Source organism: Schistocerca cancellata, chromosome 11 (assembly GCF_023864275.1).
Source record: "Schistocerca cancellata isolate TAMUIC-IGC-003103 chromosome 11, iqSchCanc2.1, whole genome shotgun sequence".
Lineage (NCBI taxonomy): Eukaryota > Metazoa > Arthropoda > Insecta > Orthoptera > Acrididae > Schistocerca > Schistocerca cancellata.
This window is the reverse complement of record NC_064636.1, coordinates 157,892,420-157,918,013: the sequence shown is the minus strand read 5'-3', so window position 1 is coordinate 157,918,013 and position 25,594 is coordinate 157,892,420. Positions and strand designations below refer to the sequence as shown.

Below are 25,594 nucleotides of genomic sequence, written 5' to 3'. Positions count from 1 at the left end.
ATTACTTCCTGATATTAATAGTGCTTTGGTTATTGGGGCTTCATGCTGTGGAAAATAATCTAGTTTTTACACTGTTGACATATCTTCTGGGAGTCCACTTAGAGCATGTATATATTTTTCACAAATTCTGTTTCAGTCAAAATATCAGCTACTGCAGGAAATTTTGCATGGCATTAAGGGAGTAACATACTAAACAGCCAGCGATATTCCAAAAGCAATTATATTCCACCACCTGAAAACGTAAAACCTAACAGCATATTCATATTTGGCAACATCTCAGTGGAAAATCAGGATATCTGCAAGTATTTCTGATTTGCCACAGGCAAGTCAATGTATTTTATTTCACTGAGACATACTTAAGCATCCCAAGCGATACACAAACCTTATAACTTTCGAACAGGACAATCTGAATTTAAAGCATATTTCCAAGCACATGTAGGAACTGACATGTCACTCAATGAATTCGCTGGAAATGAGGATTGCTGGAGTAACTGTCAGTATAGCTTGCTGGTTACATATGAAACTAGTAAATTGAATGAGGATCAATAGAAACAAAGCTTCAAGAAGATTCTTCAACAAGGCAATGTACCAAAACGCACGTGTCAGTATATTGTACACTATGTACAAATTTGAACATGTGTTGTACATTCATTCATTCAGAGGATGCAAAGCACGTGCATTTGACAAAAAATGGAGGCAATCAACACTAAATTAAGGGAACTGAAGGTCTTGTCAAGGGAGGTGCTATGAATGTTGAGGTGTTGAATGCTCGAATACAGCAATGTGAACTGTGTGTCAAAGAGAAATTAAAGAAGTCAAAGCAAAATTAACGTATGTGTGGAAAGACAATGTGATAGCACTTCACTCCCATTACCACTCATAGTGTCGAAGCACACTTAGGTTGTAAACTGTCTCAAAAATGCCTTAGTATACAACAGGATGTCGAAACAGTGTAATGCTAAAAATAGAGGGGCAGAAGGCAATGTGATAGAAGTTACTTTTGTGAAAGTTTGGTCAACTGCAACAAGACCAGCATCTCTCTGTAACATTTAAGCCAGGAACTGACAGGCTGAAAGAACTGTCATGGATTGTGGATAAAAACAGAAACAAGAGGAGGAGGAGGAGGAGTAATTCTGAGTTAAGAAAACATAAGGGGTAATCAGGACAAAACCATATTTGTTAGGTAATCACTCAATATTATTAATCAGGAAGGCAATAAGAATTGGGACCAAGGAATTGGAAAGATTGCCTAGGCTCTTACAGTTAATAATTCTGAAAACGTCAAATGTTAAAAATATACCCTGAAACTATAAAAACATGTGGTCCATTATTACTCATGACCAGCATGTGTAAAACCCCAAAAGGATGAATGGAAGTTTCATAGAGTGACAAATACAGTATTTTAACTGTATCAGCAGTAGCAGCTCCACATAGTGCAGGTAAAATAACCGAAGTTTAGTCTGAAAGACTGAACAATCTACCTCTAGAGTATACAAATTATGGTAACTAAATGAAATCATAGCTCGATTACGACTGTTTACAGCTTCAGCTGATGAAGAGAATGCTGATCACATGAGCAAAATATTATCGATCTTACCTGAGGTTTGAAAAATATGCATCGTCGAGTAATTGCGGAGAGAGTTGTTCACGAGCTTTACAGACCTGCATGCACAATATTTCTGATATGAGGAATGGATTATGCATGGCAGGCTTATCTCAAATACGCAAGACTACTAAAAATCAAACAATGGTTTCAAGTACATTCTCACAGTCACAGACACACATTCTAATTTTGCTTGCTCCTTACCTCTGAAAGTAAACACAGGGAAGGAGATTTGAGAGGTTTCTAAACAACTGTTGCAGACAGGACTAACTCGACTCTCCAACAAAAAAAAATGGTTCAAATGGCTCTGAGCACTATGGGACTTAACATCTGTGGTCATCAGTCCCCTAGAACTTAGAACTACTTAAACGTAACTAACCTGAGGACATCACACACATCCATGCCTGAGGCAGCATTCGAACCTGCGACCGTAGGAGTCGCGCGGTTCCGGACTGAGCGCCTAGAACCACTCGGGCACCGCGGCCGGCTACTCCCCAACAACCTTGAGGCATATGATGGAAGTGAATTTTACGATAGGCATTTCAAAGCAGAATTGGAATGATGTTGGATAAATCAATACTCAGCATTCTCCCATTTGGAAACTAGTATTGCCAAATGGTTGAACTGGACAATCAAAAACCGAATGTGGAAACAATTTAATCTTCAACGTATGTGCAAATGGCTGAACATACAGCCACAAATCATTGACGAGTATAATCGCATTATTCACCACAGAATTAAGAACAAACCTATTGACATCACAAACGAATTACAGGAAAGCTTTGAACACAATATGTTCCTCATAGAGCATGTCATAAGATGTCAAGGGAACAGGGCATTGATGAAATGGCTTAGTTTCTCATCAAAGCTCAACAGCTGGGTGAACACTCGCAATTTGCTATGTAATTCGAAAAGCAAAGCTCAAACCATGCAGTAGAGTGACACGAGTGCTAGGAAACGTATCAACCAAGTTGGAGGTGGTATTCTCGAGAATCTGCCATCAAAAGTTTGTATCTCTGGATACAATTTCTGTGGAGCTGGAACAAAATTGAAATAGCACCTAGCTTATGGTGATAAGGGCTTTAATGCATTGGACAATGTATGCAAAGAGCCCATCATCGCCTACACTACAAATACTGATCACCATATTGCAGACCAAACATTCATTGATAAGTCTGCACAGGTATGTCAAGGGACAGATATTCATGTGGGAAAACCTATTTCTGCATGTGGGGTTGATAAGGCAATGTTTGCTCGAACCTAATTTGGGTATTGGACTAACCTTCAAGCAATACTGAATGCAGCTCACTGCATACTAAAGAAGAAGGAAAACCTATGGGATATTTAAAAAATTGGTGACAGCTGCAAAATGTGCCTTGAGGCAGAAAGAAGGAAGGAAATGGTGTGTTGAAACGCCCAGGTTCCTACAAATACGAAAGACATCTGGTGGAATAATTCAGTTTCTGATACCTCCATTTGCTGGGCTGTCAGCTACTGGTTTCATTAGTTAGGAGAGCTGATATATTTCAAGCAGTACAGAACGCCCGAAAAAGCGAAAAGTAGTTACAAGCAGCTACAAGGCATAATATGACCATGGAGGCCATCGCTATAGGTAAAGGCCTATATTTAAAATACAGGAAATGGCTTGGGTTGTTCATAAAAAATGCCCACAGCAATGGTACTGGATAAAAGGGCTGAAAACACAGATCTGCTTAAAATCGTCAGAAAACTTAAAATCATGAGATTTTACAGCGCGTTTATGAAGGATACATTGCCTGAGACAATGTGGAAATCCAAGAAACATGGGACCGTCAATTTAGATACTGTGATTTAAGGCCACCTGAACAATTGTGTTGTCACTTCACCAATAGGAACCAGCTGTTGTACAATGTTCTACGCTACCATGACTTCAGTTCATACGTCTGAGGATATTTCTGCATGATATTTTTCCTGAAAATTGCATAAAAACAAGCAGTATGCAAACTCTCCACATCATTTGAAGCTGCAATGTAATTATGTTCACTCTAATCCTAATTGGTTTACATTGAAAGCAAACTACTTTCCTCCAAGATACGAGAAGGGGGTAGTGATGTACAGCCGCTGACTGGCTGGAAACACACGAAAGTATAAAAAAAATGGTTCAAATGGCTCTGAGCACTATGGGACTTAACATCTGAGGTCATCAGTCCCCTAGAACATAGAACTACTTAAACCTAACTAACCTAAGGACACCACACACATCCATGCCCGAGGCAGGATTCGAACCTGCGACCGTAGCGATCGGGCGGTAACAGACTGATGCTCCTAGAACCGCTCGGCCACACCGGACAGCACATGAAAGTATAGGTAACGTCACTGAATTAATAATAAATTGCATCTAGGGAATGGGAAAGTTGTGTCAATACCTCCTGGCACTTGCAACAGTGACAATTCATATGTATACTTGAAACGTTTTGTTAAGGGATTTGAGGTATGAGGTGCATGTAAACGTTAATATGTTTAAATCAGAGATAGAAACAAAACACATTGCGGACTTCAGTCACAAATATTTAATAGAATGGATACTAGGTTTCTCAGAGGGACAAGTGATGGTGCATAATACTGATAAAATTTTTGAGTTATCAACTGGTGAACCAACTGCCAGTCAGTACAATTCGTGTAGAGTGTAATATTGCAATGAATTTTGTACCTCGACGACAGATTATTTTATACTATTTATGCATTTTCTCCTACAGTGTGTCCTGCTTATAAAAGTGAAGAAAATGAAGTCCACAATGAACATGGGCTGCTACATGAAGCCAATGTGGCGAAGAGTTCAACAACCATCAGGAAAGTGGCAGGTACCGTGAAGTTAAGCTGGCAAAGCAGAAGCCAAAAGCGAACTCCAGGAGGTAACTGAGAAGAATGGCATGCCCCGTACTAGCAGGCAAGGGAGTCATCAAATAAGAGGGAAATAGGATGAGTGGTCAGGCATGAAAGAGAAACGGCATGCCTATCCACTGAGGAGGACATCATACCAGTATGACTAGCAGTTCAGCATCTTCTGCATAGACTCTCAACCAGGCTGGTGAAAAAGCAGCCAGTGGTGAAACATATTCGATGATGATGGAAGACAGAAAATGATGGACAGAGGTGCAGAGGAATGGATTAAACACCCAGTCTAGTTATGAATGGACATGGGATAAAAATAATGGAGGGTGGTCTGATCCGCTGCCCTGGGAGTACCACTTATGAGATGATAATAATAATAATAATAATAATAATAATAATGGCATGTGACGAGGGCCTCCCATCGTGTAGACCGCTCGCCTGGTGCAAGTCTTTCGATTTGACGCCACTTCGGCGACTTGCGCGTCGATGGGGATGAAATGATGATGATTAGGACAACACAACACCCAGTCCCTGAGCGGAGAAAATCTCTGACCCAGCCGGTAATCGAACTCGGGCCCTTAGGATTGACAGTCTGTCACGCTGACCACTCAGCTACCAGGGGCGGACACTTACGAGATGTAGGACCCTGAGGAACTGGGTACTATGTACAGCCAGGTAAGAATACATGGTAGGACCAAGTAAGTTTCGTATCAGACATGAGCTCCAGGAATTTTCTAGTTTCAGTGAATGGAAGAACAAAAGGTGCAAGATGTAAAGATAGTGTAAGAAACTCATTATGCCGCAAAATATTCATATACAAGGTTTTGGCAGTGGAAAAGTGAAAGCAACTGCCCATGCTTCATGAGAAAAGACGATAGAAACGACACTGAAAACGCCACTCAAGGAGACACGATGTAGAACTGTAACAGATCGCAAAATCCTTGACAAAAAGGGAGTTGAGATGCCTGTTGGGAGATTCCATAATATGGTTAATGGAGATGGCAAAGACAATGATACTCAGGACGAGCATTCAGCCACCCCGTTTTCCTGGATAAATGTGTGTGACAAAGTCAAACCATATAAACCTTGAGAAAACTTTGTCTTTCAAAACTTCCTCTAGTAAGTGGGGCATGGCCTCTGAAGCCCCCCATGTATGGACTACAGAGGATACCAGCCCTCCAGGATGATGGTTCAAAATGTGGAGAGCACATCTCTGCAAGCGAATCACATCGGTGTATGCCTCAGTCCACCAGGGACCAGGACACACTACAGTATACTTGAAGTGCACGGTATGGAACATTCTTCGGTGGTAAGGATAACGTTTGGAAGATACTTTAACTGGTCATCACAGTTATGTGAAGGTCGTGAGGGAGGTGTAAAGCCTCCAGTCGACCTCAGAAAGCTGCCAATTGGATTTGCACTCAGGTGGGGTAGGAGTTGGGGAATAGATAGCACACAGGAAGTGATCACTTGAGTATGTGTCAGAGGGAACTGGCCATTCAAGATGACAGGCGAGCTGGACAGCGCAGAACAAGAGGTCCAAATGGTAATAAATGTGCATGGAATCTGAAAGAAACGTGGGTGCTCCAGTGGTAAGAGATGATGCAGAAGGTCAGCTAAAAGGGAACCTCTTGGACATGTTCACTAAGAGCCCCAATGCAGATGGTGAACATTAAAGTCGCCAAGCAGCAAAAAGGAGTGACGGAGCTGACCAATGAGCTAGAGTAAGTCCGACTTGGTAACAGCAAATGATGGAGGGGTGTAGATGTTACAAAGAGAAAAGGTGAAATGAGGAAGGAAAGTGCTGACTGCAACAGCTAGCAGTTGCATGTTACATCAGATGGATGGCCAGCATGGCTCCCCCATGAGGTGGAATGCTGTCCTTGGGAGGAAAGGTCACAGAGGACCAGAAGGAAACATGACAGGTCAACTTTGTTGTATGAGAGCGAAAGCTGGGTGGATTCAGGTTACCTTATCAACAAGGTTGAGGTTATGGATATGAAAGTAGCTAGGATGATTGCAGGTACTAGTAGATGGGAACAATGGCAGGAGGGTGTCCACAATGAGGAAATCAAAGAAAAACTGGGAATGAACTCTATAGATGTAGCAGTCAGGGCGAACAGGCTTAGATGGTGGGGTCATGTTACACGCATGGGAGAAGCAAGGTTACCCAAGGGGCTCATGGGTTCAGCAGGACAGGGTAGGAGGAGTCGGGGCAGACAAAGGAGAAGGTACCTGAATTCGGTTAAGAATGATTTTGAAGTAATAGGTTTAACATCAGAAGAGGCACCAATGTTAGCACAGAATAGGGGATCATGGAGGAATGTCATAAGAGACTAAACACTGAAAGGCATAATCAGTCTTAAATGATGATGATGGAAGCAGAAAACAAGTGGACACTGCAATTCCAAGAGCAGCTGTAATTCCTCCTTGTTGGATCTAATGCCATGAATGTTCCATTGGAGACGAGTCATAATGGGAATTGGGGACGAGGGAACAAATGAAGATTAGTCACCTTGGTGGCTGCTGAGTGCCAGCCTTCAAAAATTCACTGCTACAGGGGGCAGAGGTTGGAGAATCCTGTTCCATGAGATCTACAAACATATTGGCACTCTCCCTGGGACAGTCTGAATTCCATGACAGAAAATCAGTAGACAGTGGGCACCAGCAAAATGGAGGTCAGCCGCATGAGGGTACATGTACCAACACCACTGAAGAGGATCTCAGAGTCAGAGAAGGACAAGACCGTTTGTTTTTGTTTGAGTTCTTAGAAGTTTCTAGTTGACAGATGAAGAGTATGTTTTTAGCTGTAGAAAGTCTTTGCAGGAGTATTGCTTTTGTCCTTTACAATTGACAATTGAGTAGCAGGTGATTTTGACACCAGGGGGCAAAGATATGATGGCTTGTTGCACAGCTGTAGTAGGAGACGGGGATACTACTGTGACCTGGGTGATTTTAGTACTGCAATACTGAACTTTAGGTTGCAAGTATGAATGGGCATGTCCTCCATTACGCACAGCATAGCAAAAATGGTACTGTAAATGCCAGATGGTAAAATGCACGGATTTTGACTAGCTAACTGCAAGTTACAGGGTGGGGTTTGATGTCCTTCACTCAGGTCTCCTGGATGGCTTGCTCATTAACACACATGCGACAATCATGGATACAACAGAGAGGAGGCAAATAGCTGCCCTTGTGAGCATCTCTGCCAAGAGTAACACGTTTGGCCATGTTTTGACATGATACGTGTTTTATTATAATGTTGACACCTGTAGGGAATCATCTGGTTTGGAATGTATGGTTGGACAGTGATGACTTCATAGCCTGCCTTAATCTTTGAGGCAGACTAATCGAGAGCACGGTAGAAAAGGAGTGCATGTGGGCATTAAGCTAGCATCCATCTTTTGCATTACTCAATGGGCCGCAGTGATGCCACGATTAGAGAGAAGTGTGGATTTGTCCCTCGGTGAGGCCATCTAGCATGAGAATTTAAAGAAAAACCATGTGACGAGTTCAGTGTACAATGGTCCTCATCACAAACAGAATAAATCTGGAGGAGTGATGCCATAAACAGTTGTTGGGCTTGAAAATCACAATACCTCTTCAGAAGTAAAATTGCATTACATAAATGAGGATTTCACAGGGCATGCAACTGCAACAACACCTTTTGGCATGAGGCATGCATTAACCATAGCGAAGGACTGACCACCTCCGGTACGTGATACCATGAGGAACTGACGTGCAGCTGGGAGGGCCTTCAAATCTTTAGCCTCATTCTGTTTAAATTTAGTAGACACACACCAAAATGGTGATTGAGTCATTGAAAAAAATATCCCATATGACTGACAACATCTCCAATGGCATGCTCCTTCCAACTGGGGTCCCTTCAGAGGGCGATTCATCCACTCCCAATGTTATAACTTCAAGTTGAACAAATATATTTCAAGGAAGACGCAATACATGAAAGTCACAGATCAAGTAAACAGAGTAAGACGTGTGTACACTTTAACAGTCAAATCATAACTGAGTCCGAGTCTAGCAGCCACTGGCTGGCTGGCCGCTTAGGTGGCGTTGCTGCTGCATGGCTGGCAGACAGTGCCGCATGTAGAGGACGCGCATAACTGTGTGGCGGCACTTTGAAAGATTGGCGGGTCACAACACTTTTCCCCCCTTTGAAGTTTTTGCACAGGTCTTGATGGTCTCGAGGAGGAGGCTTCCCGTACAGACGGAAGTGTCCCCAATGATAACGGGTCAAGATGACAGGAGACGTGGGGGTCGAATGTGCTGGGGCCCCGTGCACCAATCTGCCCATTACAACAAGTCCGGTTGTTATAACAGGAGAGATGGGCAATGTGTCTGCGTCCGTACGAGAAGGAGGCAAGTAGAGTTGCTCCGGCAGATGATGGTCATCTGGTTCGTGCATGGGCACGTCTCCTGGTGGTGTCAGTTCTTGTGCTGGTACCTATATGATGGTGAGAGGACAGCATTGTGAGTAATGAGAGATTCCAGTATCCTGAGCGTCAGGTAGAGCCGAAGGTGGGGTAGTGGCATCTGGAACAGGCGTTGCCGGCACACAAGGCCGAAAATGGTCTGAATGACGCACTGCAACACCCGTGTCTGACTGGATTTCATACAGGCGTAAGATGCGGCCAGGACTCCATTTTGGCCGCCTGCCATACAATGTCGTCAGCAGTGACCCAGCCAAGCAAATGCTCCCACGGCCATTAGGTGGAAGGCTGCAGAAGATGAAGTAGCGTGCGGGCCTGTTGGCCATGTAAGAGCTCACCCGGGCTGTGGTCGCCCATGGGGGTGAAATGGTAAGAAGCCAGAAAATGGAGAAGTGCATCATCACCAATCACCAGCAGAAGAAGTCAGGAGTTTCCTCATCTAGGCCTTAAATGTGCGGACCAGTCGTTCAGCCTCACCATTTCACTGTGGATGGAACGGACTGGCCATGACATGCATGACGCCACGATGAGCACAAAAATCCACAAAATCTGAAGACGCAAATTGCGGATCATTATCAGTAACAAGAGTAGAGGGAAGGCCTTCCAGAGACAAAATGAGAGCTAGAGCATTGGTGGTTGCCACGGTGGTAGGCGACATGCAACAGACAATGAAAGGATAGTTAGAGTAGGCGTCAATAACGAGAAGCCAACAAGTACCTAAAAAAGGTCCCGCAAAGTCAGCATGAATACGCTCCCAGGGCTTCTCAGGCGAAGACCACGGTGACAAGGCTGACTTCAGGGTGGTGGCCTGTGACGCACAAGGGGCACAGGCAGCAACCATGTGTGCGATTTCAGAGTCAATGCCGGGCCAGTACACATGACGGCGTGCCAGATATTTTGTGCGAGAGACACCCCAGTGCCCTTGGTGAAGGAGGCGCAAGAATGAAGCAAGCAAAGACACAGGTGCCACAACATGCAGCGAAGCATTTTCGGTGGAAGGGAGGATAACAAAATCCGTAGCCGTGAGGCGGTAACGCAAAGCGTAGTAGTTCCGAAACGGATCAGAAGTCTTTGCGGATGGACGACCCGGCGAACCCTTCTGAATACAGTGTAAAACCCGGGAGAGGGCAAGGTCAGAACCCGTAGCAGCCACCAGCCGGTCCCTGGTGATGAGCAACCCGTCCACAACCCGCTGCTTGGCAACATCCAGGTGGAAACACAAAAGTTCATCCCTATTGTATGCCAGATCAGGACCCATGGGAAGGCGAGACAGTGCATCAGCATTCGCATGTTGAGCCGTTGGCCAGAAATGAATCTCATAATTGAAACGAGACAAGTAAAGAGCCCAACGCTGGAGGCAGTGTGCAGCCTTGTCGGGAAGTGACGTTGATGGATGAAACAAGGAAACAAGTGGTTTGTGATCCGTAACAAGATGAAATTTGGATCCATAGATAAAAACACCAAACTTGTGAAGAGCATAAATAATGGCCAAAGTTTCTTTTTCAATTTGAGAACACTTTTGTTGGGCATCCGTGAGCGTTTTGGAGGCAGAAGCAATGGGTTGTTCAGAACCGTCAGAAAGACGGTGCGCAAGGACTGCACCGACCCTGTATTGAGAGGCGTCTGTGGCCAGAACAAGATGTTGGCCAGGTAGATGAGTAGCCAGATATGGGGCCTGTTTCATCATAATCTTCAATTTCTGGAAAGCCGCATCACATGACGCGGACCAGTGAAAAGGCACGTTTTTATCCAACAGGTGATGCAAGAGCTGAGTCACCGAAGCAGCAGATGGTAGAAACTTGTGATACTGTGCTATTTTCTCCAGGATGGCCTGCAGTTCCTTAACAAATGTGGGGCAAGGAAGGGCATCGATCGCAGCGACAGTTTGCTGAAGCAGACGAATACCATCCCGAGAGAGTTGAAACCCCATGTACGTGATAGATGCCTGAAAAAATTTTGATTTCTGAAGATTACACTTAAGACCGGCAGTCTGTAAGACATGAAAAAGTGTGCAGAGATTCTGAAGATGTTTGTCAGTGGTGGAGCCAGTGACAACAATGTCGTCCTGGTAATTTGTACACCCAGGGACAGTGAGCAATAATTGTTCCAAGAATTGCTGAAAGAGAGTAGGGGCGATGGCAACCCCGAATGGCAATCGTAGGGTATTGATAGAGGCCGAAAAGCGTGTTAAGGACCACAAACTGCCGGGAAGCCGCATCGAGAGGAAGTTGATGATAAGCTTCTGACAGGTCAAGTTTAGACAAATACTGACCTCCAGCAAGTTTAGTGAACAATTCTTCAGGTCGAGGCTTAGGGTAAGTGTCAATAAGGCACTGAGCATTTACAGTGGCTTTGAAATCGCCACAGACATGAATATCACCATTTGGCTCAGCAACGACGACAGGAGGACCACTCACTGGAAGTGACGGGAAGCAAGACCCCTGAAGCAGTGAGACGATCCAGCTCCAGTTTGACTCGATCATGAAGGGCCACAGGAATGGGCCGAGCCCGAAAAAACTTAGGCTGAGCACTGGGTTTGAGAGTGATATGAGCTTCAAAGTCGTTTCCACGGTCTAACCCAGGAGAAAAATGGGACGAAAATATTGTCGACAAAGAATCCAATTGAGCATAAGGAACAGCATCAGAGACGATATTGACAGAGTCATCTATGGAGAACCCAACAATGCGAAAGGCATCAAAACCAAAAAGATTCTCCGTGTTACTATGGTCGACCACAAATATGGGAACAGTGCGAACGACAGATTTGTAAGGAACCTCAGCATCAAATTGTCCCAAGAGAGAAATCTTCTGTTTATTGTAAGTGCATAATTGCCTAGTGACAGGTGACATGATTGGAGAACCCAACTGAAGATATGTCTGAGAATTGATGATAGTGGCAGCAGAACCAGTATCCACCTGCATGCGAACATCTCAACCAAGTATTTGGACAGTGAGGAATAACTTCCCTGAAAGGGAAGAAGTACAATTGACAGACAACACAGAATCAGAATCAGCATCATGTTCACAAACATCATGTACGCAGTCGGATTTGCAAACGGATGACACATGACCCCTTTTTTTTTTTTTGCATTTGTGACACACGGCCCGCAGTTTCTTAGAGGTTTGTTTACCGTTAGCCCGAGGCTACGCTTGGGAACGTACTGCGGACACATCGGCCGGTGGGGAGACACATTGGCCGGTGGGGACACGACGCCACACGCTTCGTCAACATTGCACAGAGGTTGTATTTCCCCGACGTCGCCCCATGCCTCTATTTGCCCTCCAGCTGCGCGAGGAATTTCAGAAGACTGAGCGATGGACGGGACTTCATCTAGAGTCGGATTTGCCAACTGAAGGGCACGTTGGATGGGACTTCATCTAGAGTCGGATTTGCCAACTGAAGGGCACGTTGCCTAACTTCTTTGTTGGGTGCCGATCGGATAATAGCAACCCGTACCATGGGATCGACGAGGGATTCTTTGTGAACTTCAGTAACAAATTGACACTTTCTAGTGGGGCCATGAAGTTCAGCAGCCCAAGCGCGATAGGATTGATTTGGTTGTTTTTGACACGATAAAAGGCAACACGAGAGGCTACCAAATGCGTTTGCTTTTGAAAATAGACGGACAGAAGTGAGCAAATTTCAGCAAAGGACAAAGACGCAGGATCTTTCAAAGGAGCCAATTGCAACAACCGATACATTTGAGGTGAAATCCATGAAAGGAACAGAGACTTACATGTTTGTTCGTCCACGACATGAAATGCCAATAAGTGCTGTCGAAGACATTTTTCGTAATCAGACCAGTCTTCCGCTGTCTCGTCCTAAGGAGGAAAAGGAGGTAGAGACGATGACGAGAGACGTCCTGCATTTGATGTCGTGACGAAATCACGAATCGCATTTGTGAGAAGCGTTTGCTGTTCTACGAAACCTTGCAATAGTTGCTCTAAAGTAGCCATGGAAACATGTGGGTCAACGATGGAAAAGAAGAATCACTACCTCGTCGCCAATTGTTGTAACCTCAAGTTGAACAAATATATTTCAAGGAAGATGCAATACATGAAAGTCATAGATCAAGTAAACAGAGTAAGACGTGTGTACACTTTAACAGTCAAATCATAACTGAGCCCGAGTGTAGTGGCTGCTGGCTGGCTGGCCACTTAGGTGGCGCTGCTGCTGCGTGACTGGCAGACAGCGTCGCATGTAGAGGACGCGCGTAACTGCGCGGTGGCATTTTGAAAGATCGGCAAGTCACAACACCCAAACTCCTGACAGAGGCACCAATTGGCATTTGGGAAGGTAACAGCTTAGGCAGTGACCCCTCTCTGGGCCTGGCCTGTATTAGAGTGTATGTGCGAACCCTACTTGTTGACCCGGAGTTGGGAATTATGCATTATCTTGTCACCTGTAATTTGTCTAATGAATGGGCCAACCTTCAGGAACACACCACGATGAAGGAGAAATGAAGATAATGAGGATTCACCAGCTAGGTCTTCACAACCTTACTGAAACTGGCACCAGCTACTTACGATTCTTCTTGATGGTTGCCTGTAAACTGTCACCACAAAAAGCTTGTGTGTTACCTGAGCACCACACTGAAAGAGGTGTTCAACACTATATTCATTAATCTGAAAGGCTGGGAATCAGCTCCAATGTTTGGATATACAGCCAGTCACCCTTTCTTCTTACTTGTTCTACTGCAGTATAATATTAACTTGTGCCCATCAAGATGCGTCTGTTGAATTTCAGCGATTTTCATGTGATGTTCTGCATTAAGCACAAACAGCTGCTGATATGCCAAATGAACTTTTATTTTCCTGTGTGAATATCAGACGTTTCCTCTATTTACCTAGGAATAGTCTCACAATGGTTATTGCAAAGAATAGCGTTAATGAATAATTACACTAGTGCATTTTATGTCTCAAGTACTTTCACAATTAGTAAATAAAAATTTATATTTTTCAAAAAGTTCTGCAGTGAATTAGGAAAACTTACCTTGCACTATCAGATGCGTATCTTGTTGAGGTTTGCACCTGAAATATTTGAAGAAATGGCCAGTGATTTACAACTGATGGGACAGTAAGTAAGTAGAATTCTATTAACACCGACCAATATGTGATTGGTCCACAAAATATGCTGTAAGTTAGGCCTGAAAATATCATTAAAGAGGACATGATAAACTGTTGCAGTTAACGAAACAGAATGTTAGTTAGAATTCACTCTCCATTTTCTCACTGTCTTCAGTACTGTAAATAACTACACAAGCCAGTAATTTGGTTGTAGCCATACTTCCTACTAGACACTTCACAAAGGAAAGTGATCAAAACTACGTTTAATCTGTCATTCACTTAAGCCTTGTGTAAAATTTTCTTTCACTTTCTTTCCATTATGAAAACTGCCATTCAGTGACAGATGAATCCATCATAATGAGAGACACAATTTGGGCCTTTGTGCTCTGGGCAGCCCAGACCAACTTGCAGAGGTGAGGAGTGACTACTAAACCCAACCTTAAGTTCACACCCAGAACTACATACAGGCTTGGACCATTAAATATACAAACATTAATAAATATTGGCAAACTCAAAATAGTTTCAGACATTGTAAATGAACAAGTTAAAATTGGCATTACAAAATAACGCATTCACAGATGAAGAAATACTACATTCAGAGAACTGTAGATTCTTCACGGTGAACACTAGGAAGAAATTCGCAGAACTACTCCAGAACTAAACTCTTCATTCAGTCATAAATGGGAATTACGTTGCAAACGGTACCAAATTTTTCATTACCTCCAGAAAGAGTCTCACTCTGTAATAATTCAATATTTGGATGAGAGGTACACGATAATTAATGCACATGCACCAATAAATCCAGAAAACAAGAACAATGCAGAAGGCAAAACAGTCCTCAGAACAATGTTGAGAAGCATCTGATGAAGTTCCAGAGGAAACTTTTATCCTCAAACTGGTACAGAATGGAGATGAGAACATTTTCTGCCTAAACTGCTATTAAATGTATTTATTCACAACTGGAATGTTGACTGCTATGCAATTCTCAAGTGACAGCTTACTATGAACTAAGTCAATGTTATTAAATGTCATGCCTCGTGATTGTGGAGTGGATATTAAGACGTGCAGTATGACATGATTTTGATAGAAATTAGTACACGAAGTACTACCATGGTCTAGGCATACAGATTATGAAGAGTCCCATCTTGTAATGAATATGGAATCTGTAAGCATGGTTTACACAAGGAAAGTATTACCTCAAAAGGAATTATAAAGGATTCAGACATCACACTGAGATACCACTTGAGAATCGTAAAGCTGCCAAATTAATTTTGAAAGAGTACATTCCATAACAGTCCTGGGAGAAAAAGTTTTCATTTATGTATGTCTGCCTGATTGTGGATGTAAGAAGTAAGGAAAAATGGTAAGAAAAAGAGACATTTGGCATACACCACTAAAAAGATATGAGGTGAAAAATAATACGATTTGAGAATATCAGACAGCTTATGTGCAAATAACAAAGCACAATTCCAAAAAGATGATGAATTCCAGAGTCAGACATAGATACCTGTTGAAACTGACCATTACCACTGAATAATAAAAGTACGATTCCTGGCATGGAATAACTGATAACAATGTTCACATAAGATCCTAAGAAATTCCATGAAAAGTTCAAGGAGAAAACAACAGCAGAAATCCTAAAATAGAAGACGTATCAGAGATGGCTTAATACAGGATGGTCCTGTGAAGGGCAGATTGATAAAGGACTAAAGGAGCAAAATACTATTGCAATACATCTGCAAAATTGTAGAAGGCTTATGACTACAAAGCAAGACTGCTTTTATTGAAAATTCTTGAAGAATCTGAAATACAGAAGACAACGTAATTTCTCTTGAAAGAACCACAGCCCCATTTGAGATAAGAACAGACTTTAGCGAAGGCAATGGACTAAATCCATTCTTCTTTCAGACCATACTAGAAAAGTGAAGCAGAGTTCAGAATCTAATACCAGAAGTCGAATACTACTTGGTTAGAAAATGGATAATGTCAAAATTGTCTGTTCAACTTTTGCAGATAACTTAGCAATACTGACAGTGTAGAGGAAGCACAGAACAGAGAGAAAGAAAAACAGAAGGAAAAGCATGACTACTCATCTCTCCTGATAAGAAGCAGTGAAGCAGTAATGGGTAACAACAGGACTGCAACATCCTAATTAAATACGAAGTGTGGGAGGATCAGGGGAAGATCTATGAGAAGTCATGTAGCCAACTGGTGGGGAAAATGGAACCACAAGAAGAAGACTATAAAAGATGGCCTTTGCATTTCAATTAACAGAAGATGTTTATAGTAAAAATTCATTCTCCCAAATTGCAGAACCTCCGACTTGCAAGGCAGTCATTTGGCCAGAATACACATCTGTATCACAAATACTAATAAAATGCTTTTTTCATTCCAGTCTCTGATCACAATATGAACTCCTTAGACGATGACCAGTTTCAGTCTGTAATGACCATCCTCAGATCTTTTTTACACCATGTCCTAAAGTGATACGGCCATAATGGCATCATTGAAACATATAAATATAATCAGCATAGCATTGTCACATATCTAAAATAAGGTGTAGTATAGGCCACATTGCCCACGTAACGATTCAAATACTAATTTTAGAATCAAAAAAAGGTAGTGAAAATTACAAAAAAAGAAAAGATATTAGGAAACAGAACACCAGCACAAACATTTAAATTCAGAAACAATACAGAGGTATAGGTAAATCTGTAGGAAAATAACTGGAGACAAAATTTGGCAAACAAGGCTAATGAGCATACTGAAAAGAAAAACTGTGCAGCAGTACTAAAACCATTTAAAAAAGAACTTATTGGCTTACAGGAGTGCACAAAGACCTACAAAAAAACTTGTATAAATAATCAAGATATTTAAAACCAAACCAAATACAGAAACAGAATTGAGTTATTAAATTCTCCACAGCAAAACAGTTCCAAAAATACAAGGTAGGAATTGGACGTCAGGTGCATGGAAAGAAAAATGTGTACAGATGAAGGAGTAGGATAAATAAATGTAAAACCTTAGCTGGCTTGTAACATAGCAGGGGAAAAAAATTGTTCCACATTTGTAGTACCTTCTCAATAGAAGCATAGAGATTGTGTATGTACTGCAAACAAATTATAGCAAGTAGGTCAAAGAGTCTCTGTAAATATGCAGATAATAGTATTTGGAGTGTTTTGTTAGGCTACAGCAGTGCTCAGAAATATTTTGCAGTTGCGTTGTTATGCTGTCAGTACTGCTTGCATGCAGTCACAATAGAGCAACGCATAGTGTCACTCCATCAAGAGCAGCACACTGCTGTGGTTACGTATCTAGTGAACAAGCAACATCATACAACAACAATATACGTATATATTGCTTTAGCTCGAAAGAAGTATGCAACTTGCCTTAATGGTGTGGTATTCATTAACTACTATGACTCAGGTATTCACTCAGTGATTGTTTACTTGTAGAGAACTAGAAGTATAGCAAAACATAACACTTGGTTCATGTGACACTAGCTGTTTTGCATGTCTTCACGATTGGGAGGTAGCAGTGTAGTATTTCTGGAGACTATGGCATATCACAACCACAAACAAGTGTGCACAGTCAATGGCATAAAACAGGAAACAACAGTAACCAATAAGCCAAGGTCAGGTCATCCTTGAAGAAGAGTGAGGAAGAAGGACAGAATGATTTGTAAGTGATCAGCTGCTGCTCCAAGAGAAACATCTGAACAAATCAGGGATGACCTGAGATAACATAATGGACTGTGCCAATGCACATCTACTGCAAAAGTCACTTAGTAACAGGTGATTTACATGATAAATGAGATAAACCCACTCATAAATTCAAAAAATAGGGACAGGATAGAGTTTGCAAGGAAAACACGAACTTGGAATGCCAAAGGTAAGTAAGGTTTTATGGAGTGACAAAAATTAATGTAACTTATTTATTTTCTGATGGTGTCCAGTATACAGGGTGAGTCACTAACTATTGCCACCAAGAATAACTCTGGAAGTATGGTAGGAGTTGAGAAGTTTGTGAGACAAAAGTTGCATGACACAAGGGGGGCCATAATACGACATTGGTTTTTAGTTGCTTCAGAGATATAAAGGTCAATTTTCTTTTTTTAAATGGGATGCTATAGTTTGTTACATATTTTCTGTTAGCAGGTATAGTTACGAATCCAATGTGTAACAGTAAGGTATTTGAAGGTCAACGAAGGTCATAAAGGTGGCATGAATATCCATTTACAGAAGATGTTCGAAGAGATGATCATTGGTATGAATGTTGTGCTGCCATCTTCTTATCATGGACTGAGTGGTGTTCCTTATCACACTGGCACTTATTGAAGCACATCCTCTGACAATTCTCTCTTGCATATCTTCAGGTGTAGTTGGAACATCTTTATACGAATACCTACAAGGAATAATCCACAGAGGCATAAAATCTGGTGAACCAGCCAAACATGACACATCACCTCCGCGTCCAATCCAATGATTTGGGAACTGTCTCTGCAGCTCATTTCTAGCTGTCAGTGAAAAATGTGCCAGACACCCATTATGTTGATACCACATTCTGTTCCTTGTTCCTAAAGATATTTCTTCCAATAACAGACCTAATGTTCCTTGCAGGAATGTGGTGTACTTCCTACTATTAAGACTGACTTCGATGAAATAGGGGCCTATAATTCTGTCGAGAATCCCACACTACACCATCAATGACCATGGTTTCTGGTGCACAACTTGCAGCATTCAATATGGATTTTCAGTTACCCAATAATGCAAATTAACATTTCCATGGTTCATGAATGTGGCCTCATCAATAAATAAAATAAAATTAATAAATGTGTCATCCCTCTCAATCTGACGTTGAGTCTATCAGCAGAATTTAATGTGATGCGTACAGTCCGTACTAGATGATCGTTGGTGAAGACTGGTATGGTAAGGATGATATTTATGGCAATGCAGAACACGAACAACACTACTGTGGCTCATGCAAGATTCCCTTGCGATTTGACATCGGCTTGTTCTTTGAAGGAATACCTCATTCACATTTGCTTGAATCAACGTACTAGTCCTACTGTTCCTGTGAGTGTTGTATTGCAAAACTGTCGAAAGGTTTTTTTACATGTCAGTGGCATGTTAGATGGATATGCCGTAATTGGGGAGTATTTACTATTTGTACAAGATGGGAGGGAGAATTGTAAGAGCAAGTGCTTCGATAAGTGCTGATGTGAAAAGGAATACCACTTAATCCATGATAAGAAGATTGCAGTACTGCATTGATACCAATAGTCATCACTTCTAACACCTTCTGTAAATGGACATTCATGCCACCTTTTTGTTGATCTTCAAAGACCTTATTGTTGCACGTAATTGGATTCATCTTGATAGCCGCTATCAGAAAGTAAGTACCAAACTAAAGCATCCCATTAAAAAACAAAGTTGACCTCCATATCTCTAACGCAACCCAATCTAGCAACAAAACACCAACATCATATTATGGCCCCCGTTGTCCCATGCAACTTTTGTCCGACAAGCTTTTCAGCTACTCCCATACTTCCAGAGTTATTCTAGGTGACAATAGTTACTCACCCTGTATACATTACAAAAAGGGACAAAACAAGGATCAGGTATAGATCACTAAGCATGGTGGTTGAAGTGTCACGTTGTGCAGATGTTTCCTGTACAGTCACATTTTAGAAAAGAATATGATTCCATGTAGGAGACAGAATATGTCACATAATTGGATATGTCAGTAGGTCAATGATTCGAAACACAACTCTGTCTATTTTATAATTCTTTTCAGACCAAAAACTGAAACTTTTTGAGTGCCTAAGCCGGAGCCGGGATCTAAATCCAACTGGACACCTCTGATATGTGCTGAAATGATGTGTTCATGGTATAAGCTACTTAAACAAGGATGAATTTGCTGGTATCTTACTCGACCCATGGTCTGAACACCTAATTGACCTGTTACAAAAGCTTGTGGATTCAATGCCAAATTGATGTGCAGGTGTGATCAAAGCCCCTCTGTATGCATCAAATACTTATTTGTTCTTCAAATCCCAAAAAAGTTTTATTCTTATATACTTAGACCTACAAATTACTTTTGATTCAAAAGAATTACTTCTCTCTTGATGCAACATAACCTTGTTTAAACTTGTACCAAAGAGATCACAATTTCATATTTTTCAATTACCCAATGGCAGCTTTTTCTGTTACACACTTATGTTTATGTAATTGTAATTAATGCTTTCTATAAAACAATTTTGGGTGCTACTGTAATAGGACTGTTTACATGCATGGTGAGATGAAAGGAGCAGATAGTAAACAACAGTGGCAGAGTACAAATACTATTTTGTTCTGCAGATCACTATATGCAATCTGATGACCCTCTGGACAGCAGCAACAATCCTTAAGTACATTTGAAACTTCCTGGCAGATTAAAACTGTGTGCCCGACCGAGACTCAAACTTGGGACCTTTGCTTTTCGCGAGCAAGTGCTCTACCATCTGAGCTACCGAAGCACGACTCACGCCCGGTACTCACAGCTTTACTTCTGCCAGTACCTTGTCTCCTACCTTCCAAACTTTACAGAAGCTCTCCTGCGAACCTGCAAGTTCTGTATTTAACTGTCTCAATTTCTCTTTCACAGAATTTTATAAATGACTACTATAATGATATAGCACAATAAGAGAACTCTTATTCAGTGAGGTGACTTTCCTTTGCTTCAACACACTGTTAATCCATAATTTCATACCAGCCTCATCCATCCAAGCCTTATTGCATATGTGAACACCTGTCAGTATTTCAGAATGTTTTGACATCGTTCAGCACTTAAAAATGATCACTGGATTATGTTTAGTACCGTTAACACAACACTAAAGAACAGTGTAGTGCATTTTTCCAGGTTCACTGTTTTTATAGTTCCCATTTTATCACCTTTCATGGCAAAAATTTTGATACTTAGCACATCAAGTCTTTATTCACTATTTAACTTTGTTCCACACTGGTTTTCTTTCAATGTTGTATAATAATGTGATTGAAAGATAATATTCTCTCTCTTCATACTCTTATGGCATTTTATGAAATGTTTAGGTCTTGGTTTGCATGCTAAGTCCATGACGCTTCATAAACCTGTAGCACCAAACATTTTCACCCTTAATATCTGTTAAGTTCCACTGTAGCACTAGCCTACAAGCATGTATTTGAGTCATTTTTGTAGTAATTCCAATACCATTTAGATGGTGTGCTTGAATCCATTTCAATACATCAGCATCTATTTTTGGTCATTTTGTATTCAGTCCTCTATTTGCACATTTAGCCTTCCTCATGATTTTCAGTTCTCCTTTACTAGCCTGCCAATAGCAAGTGGTTTTTTTCTGTTGCTGGAGGACTGAAATGCTGCTCAGCTGATTTGTTTCCACATTGTTCTGCATATGCTATTACTTTCTATTTATAGCCTGCATCATATGATTACCTTTTATTTTTTTCATTGTGAAAGAAAATATTCTTTTTGCTGATGATACAAATCACTTTCAATTAAAGTTCACTGGCACTTTAGACTGCAATGACGCATCACAGGATAGACAGTGCTGTGGGTTTGTGATTGCGGGGCATGAGGGAGACACTGTTAGCAAGATTGTGAATCCCTGTAACTCATGTTCATTGCACTGGTGCATTGCTGCTGCCAATTGAATCCAATGTTGCTAGATAGAAATAGATTTCCTGCAGCATTGAATATATGGCCATTTTTAAGGCAAACATGAATTTTGACTCAAACACTGGACTTGTTATATTAGTTGGACTATAACATGCATCTCAATTTTGGAGGCAATTTTTTGAAGAAACAAATGAATTTTATAAGCCATAATATATGGTATCAGTTCTTGGCAGCACCATCGGAAATTAATTTGAACAAATAATTAAGGTAATTGAAAATTTGTTGTGCAGTCAAACTTTCAAATACTACAAGTGAGATGGTAATGTGAATCTAACATCAAATGCACAGGATTGATTGACACTGAACATTTCCCATTTAACATTGAAACACAAACATCTATACAATTAATATTTTGCTCTGGTGAACTATGTTCCTCCTAAGCCAAGAGAAATGCCCATAACGTGCTATCCATTGGGATTACTTTCCTGTGAGAAAAGGCTGACAACTGTGAGGCAGTATTTAAATTCACATTCATGCAACTTTTGCACTAGTATCCTTGAGGAATTTTAGGACTTTTCCAAGGTCAGTGCTATGATGGCAAGTAGAATTTTTGTCACACATTTAAACATACTCATAAATTCGACAAACGAAAGATGAATGCGGCCAAAATAAGTGAGGGACAGCAATAAACAAAGGATTCAACAAATCAAATATTCTAACTCTGCTGACTGATCTCTCAAAAAAAAAAATCAGATGCATAGGCAACTGCTAATTTGTCACTTTCCAGCTATAAAATATTATTCACAACTCATACATAGAAAAACACTAAAATTGAATTCAACAGTACTATATCAAACTGTGCATCTCAACTTCTGTAATTAAATATAGCACTGTATAGATTTTCATTAAATAATTTTTATAAACACTGATTACAATAATGCTAAATTGTACTACTGGTAAGCCAAAACTGCCACAAGCATAAACAATACATCAAACTGTACAGTGAATACATAGTTTGTCTGGAACTCAACTGGATCCAGGGTATTACAATTTGACAAAAACTACTGAATCTGACCAGAGCTAAATATACTCCAAAATTCCATACACCAAAAGACAGCATATTTTACACTACACCATTATCTTTATCCTTAGTGAATGTGTGTTAGATACTTTTTTGACAAATTAACTATCATGCAGCATGATCATGATGTGTCCAGTTCAATTGGTTGCAATTCAAACTTGCTAAGTGCTACATAGTAACCTAAAGCACCACGTAAATGAACAGGAAATTACGATCTCACCTGATATGACACATTTGTTTGTATAAAAATATTTCCTTGTATTTACTTACTGTAGCAGTTGCATATGATGGCAGTTTATCATGTTTTCACTTATATTTAATGTAATATTTATCTCTCAATATTTCATAAGGTTCTAAAGTGATCAGCATGGGGAGGTGCTTATCCCAAGCCAGGCTTCACAAAATCCTCACTAGAGTACCAACTAATCCAGGAGGTACATTGAGGATGGAGGATGGGGAATATACAAAGACAGCACATGAGACATTGGAACTGCTCCTCAAAACTCATTTTCTTCAATATGCTCTTGCGGATAACACAGACCAGAATGTGACCCCTGAAAGACAATGGTTCTCAGGCACTCAAAGAGAGGACTGGGAATTGGCCAAGGCGTGTCAATTTCAGTAATATGGTCAAGTCATCTGGCCCAGATGGAATCTTTCCAGTAGGAGAGAATCTTATAAGAGTCCTGTGCAGGTTATTCAGAGTTAGCCTAGCAGTGGGAGTCATTCCCTATGCCTGGAGGGCAGTGAAGGTTGTCTTTATTCCAAAGCCAGGGAGAATTGATCATACGAAGGCCAAGGATATGAGACCAATTAGTCTGGTTAATGTACATGCTGGGGAGAGGAGGTTAACTAGGGCTCCTCTACATTCAAACCAACACACACAACCTGGTATATCAAGTGAGACAGCTCTCCTTCTATATGTTGGGAGGGTGAAGAAAGCACTTTGCTTTCAATTAATAGCCCTCTACATCTTAGTGGGCATTGAGAGGGCTTTTAGGTACACAACCTTTGATTCCATGGTAAGGGCAACAGAGGTGCATGACCTAGTGACCACTATATGTAGGTGTACTAGCGCCATGCTTAGTGGAAGGAGGGTAGGGGCCACATGATGAATGAAAAAATGGTAATTAACACCACTAGAGGTTGTCCACAAGGAGGAGTTTTGTCCACTTTATTGTGGAATGTAGTGGTGAATGAACTCATTGAGAAACTAAATTACAGACAATGCTTTTGCCAAGGATATGCAGATGACCTTGTCATAGTTATACCTGGCAAATATACTGACACAGTTAGGAATATGGCACAAGGTGCACTGGACATTGTGCAAGACTGGTGCATTAAATAGGACCTAAACGTTCATCCTAACAAGACTGTTGTGGTATCAATCATGAAAAAGCATATCCAACACTAAAGCTGGAATCTAAAGCTTTTTGATGAAACTCTACCTGTGAAGGGGATAGTGAAATATCTTGGGATAATCTTAGATGAGAAACAAACATGGACCCCTCACATTAAGAGCATGTGCTCCAAGGTGAATTGTACTCTAGTGAGTACCAGAAGGGCTTGTGGCAAAAACTGGGGCCTAAGATCCTGAGGTATGAACTGGACACACACCACAGTGGTTAGACGGAGGATCTCCTATGCGGTCGTATTGTCGTGGAGGAAGGTACAACAGCAGGTTGCAGCTAAGAGCTTGCTAAGGTGCAGAGACTGGCCTGCTTTGCCGTAACAGGCAGAATTAGTAGTACACCAACATTTTCATGTCTGCATGTGTCTGTGTCTGTGTATATGCGGATGGATATGTGTGTGTGTGCGAGTGTATACCTGTCCTTTTTTCCCCCTAAGGTAAGTCTTTCCGCTCCTGGGATTGGAATGACTCCTTACCCTCTCCCTTAAAACCCAAATCCTTTTGCCTTTCCCTCTCCTTCCCTCTTTCCTGATGAGGCAACCGTTGGTTGTGAAAGCTAGAATTTTGTGTGTATGTTTGTGTTTGTTTGTGTGTCTATCGACCTGCCAGCGCTTTTGTTTGGTAAGTCTCATCATCTTTCTTTTTAGATATATTTTTCCCATGTGGAATGTTTCCCTCTATTATATTCATATATATATATATATATATATGTGTGTGTGTGTGTGTGTGTGTGTGTGTGTGTGGGGTTATAATAGAAGGAAACATTCCACGAAGGAAAAATATACCTAAAAACAAAGATGATGTGACTTACCAAATGAAAGTGCTGGCAGGTCGACAGACACACAAATGATGAGGCAACAGTTTGTTGCGAAAGCTTGAATTTTGTGTGTATGTTTGTGTTCGTTTGTGTGTCTGTCGACCTGCCAGCACTTTCATTTGGTAAGTCACATCATCTTTGTTTTTAGGTATATATATATATATATATATATATATATATATATATATATATATATATATATAAAGAAAGATGATGAGACTCACCAAACGAAAGTGCTGGCAGGTCGATAGACACACAAACAAACACAAACATACACACAAAATTCAAGCTTTCGCAACAAACTGTTGCCCCATCAGGAAAGAGGGAAGGAGAGGGAAAGACGAAAGGAGGTGGGTTTTAAGGGAGAGGGTAAGGAGTCATTCCAATCCCGGGAGCGGAAAGACTTACCTTAGGGGGAAAAAAGGACAGGTATACACTCGCACACACACACATATCCATCCACACATATGCAGACACAAGCGAACATTGCATTGCATATATATATATATATATATATATATATATATATATATGCTACAAAGACCATAGCATCTACATCTATTCAGACAGCCAGGTAGCCCTGAAATCATTGGCAGCTCCTGCAACACGATGTAAGATTATTGCCGAATGTCACAGGGCTCTG

General features: G+C 41.2%; 1 protein-coding gene across 3 annotated transcripts in view; it reads right to left on the bottom strand.

Annotated features, from left to right (window-relative positions):
- LOC126108792 (uncharacterized) overlaps positions 1-25,594 on the bottom strand; it is a 110,415-nt gene that overhangs the window by 14,963 nt on the left and 69,858 nt on the right. The window contains exon 6 of one of the 3 annotated variants that reach the window (XM_049914149.1): positions 13,916-13,953. The exons of the other annotated variants lie outside the window; for them this stretch is intronic. Within the exon in view, the coding sequence (XP_049770106.1) occupies positions 13,916-13,953 (38 nt within the window). The remainder of the gene's footprint in view (positions 1-13,915; positions 13,954-25,594) is intronic. 3 annotated transcript variants of the gene reach the window in all.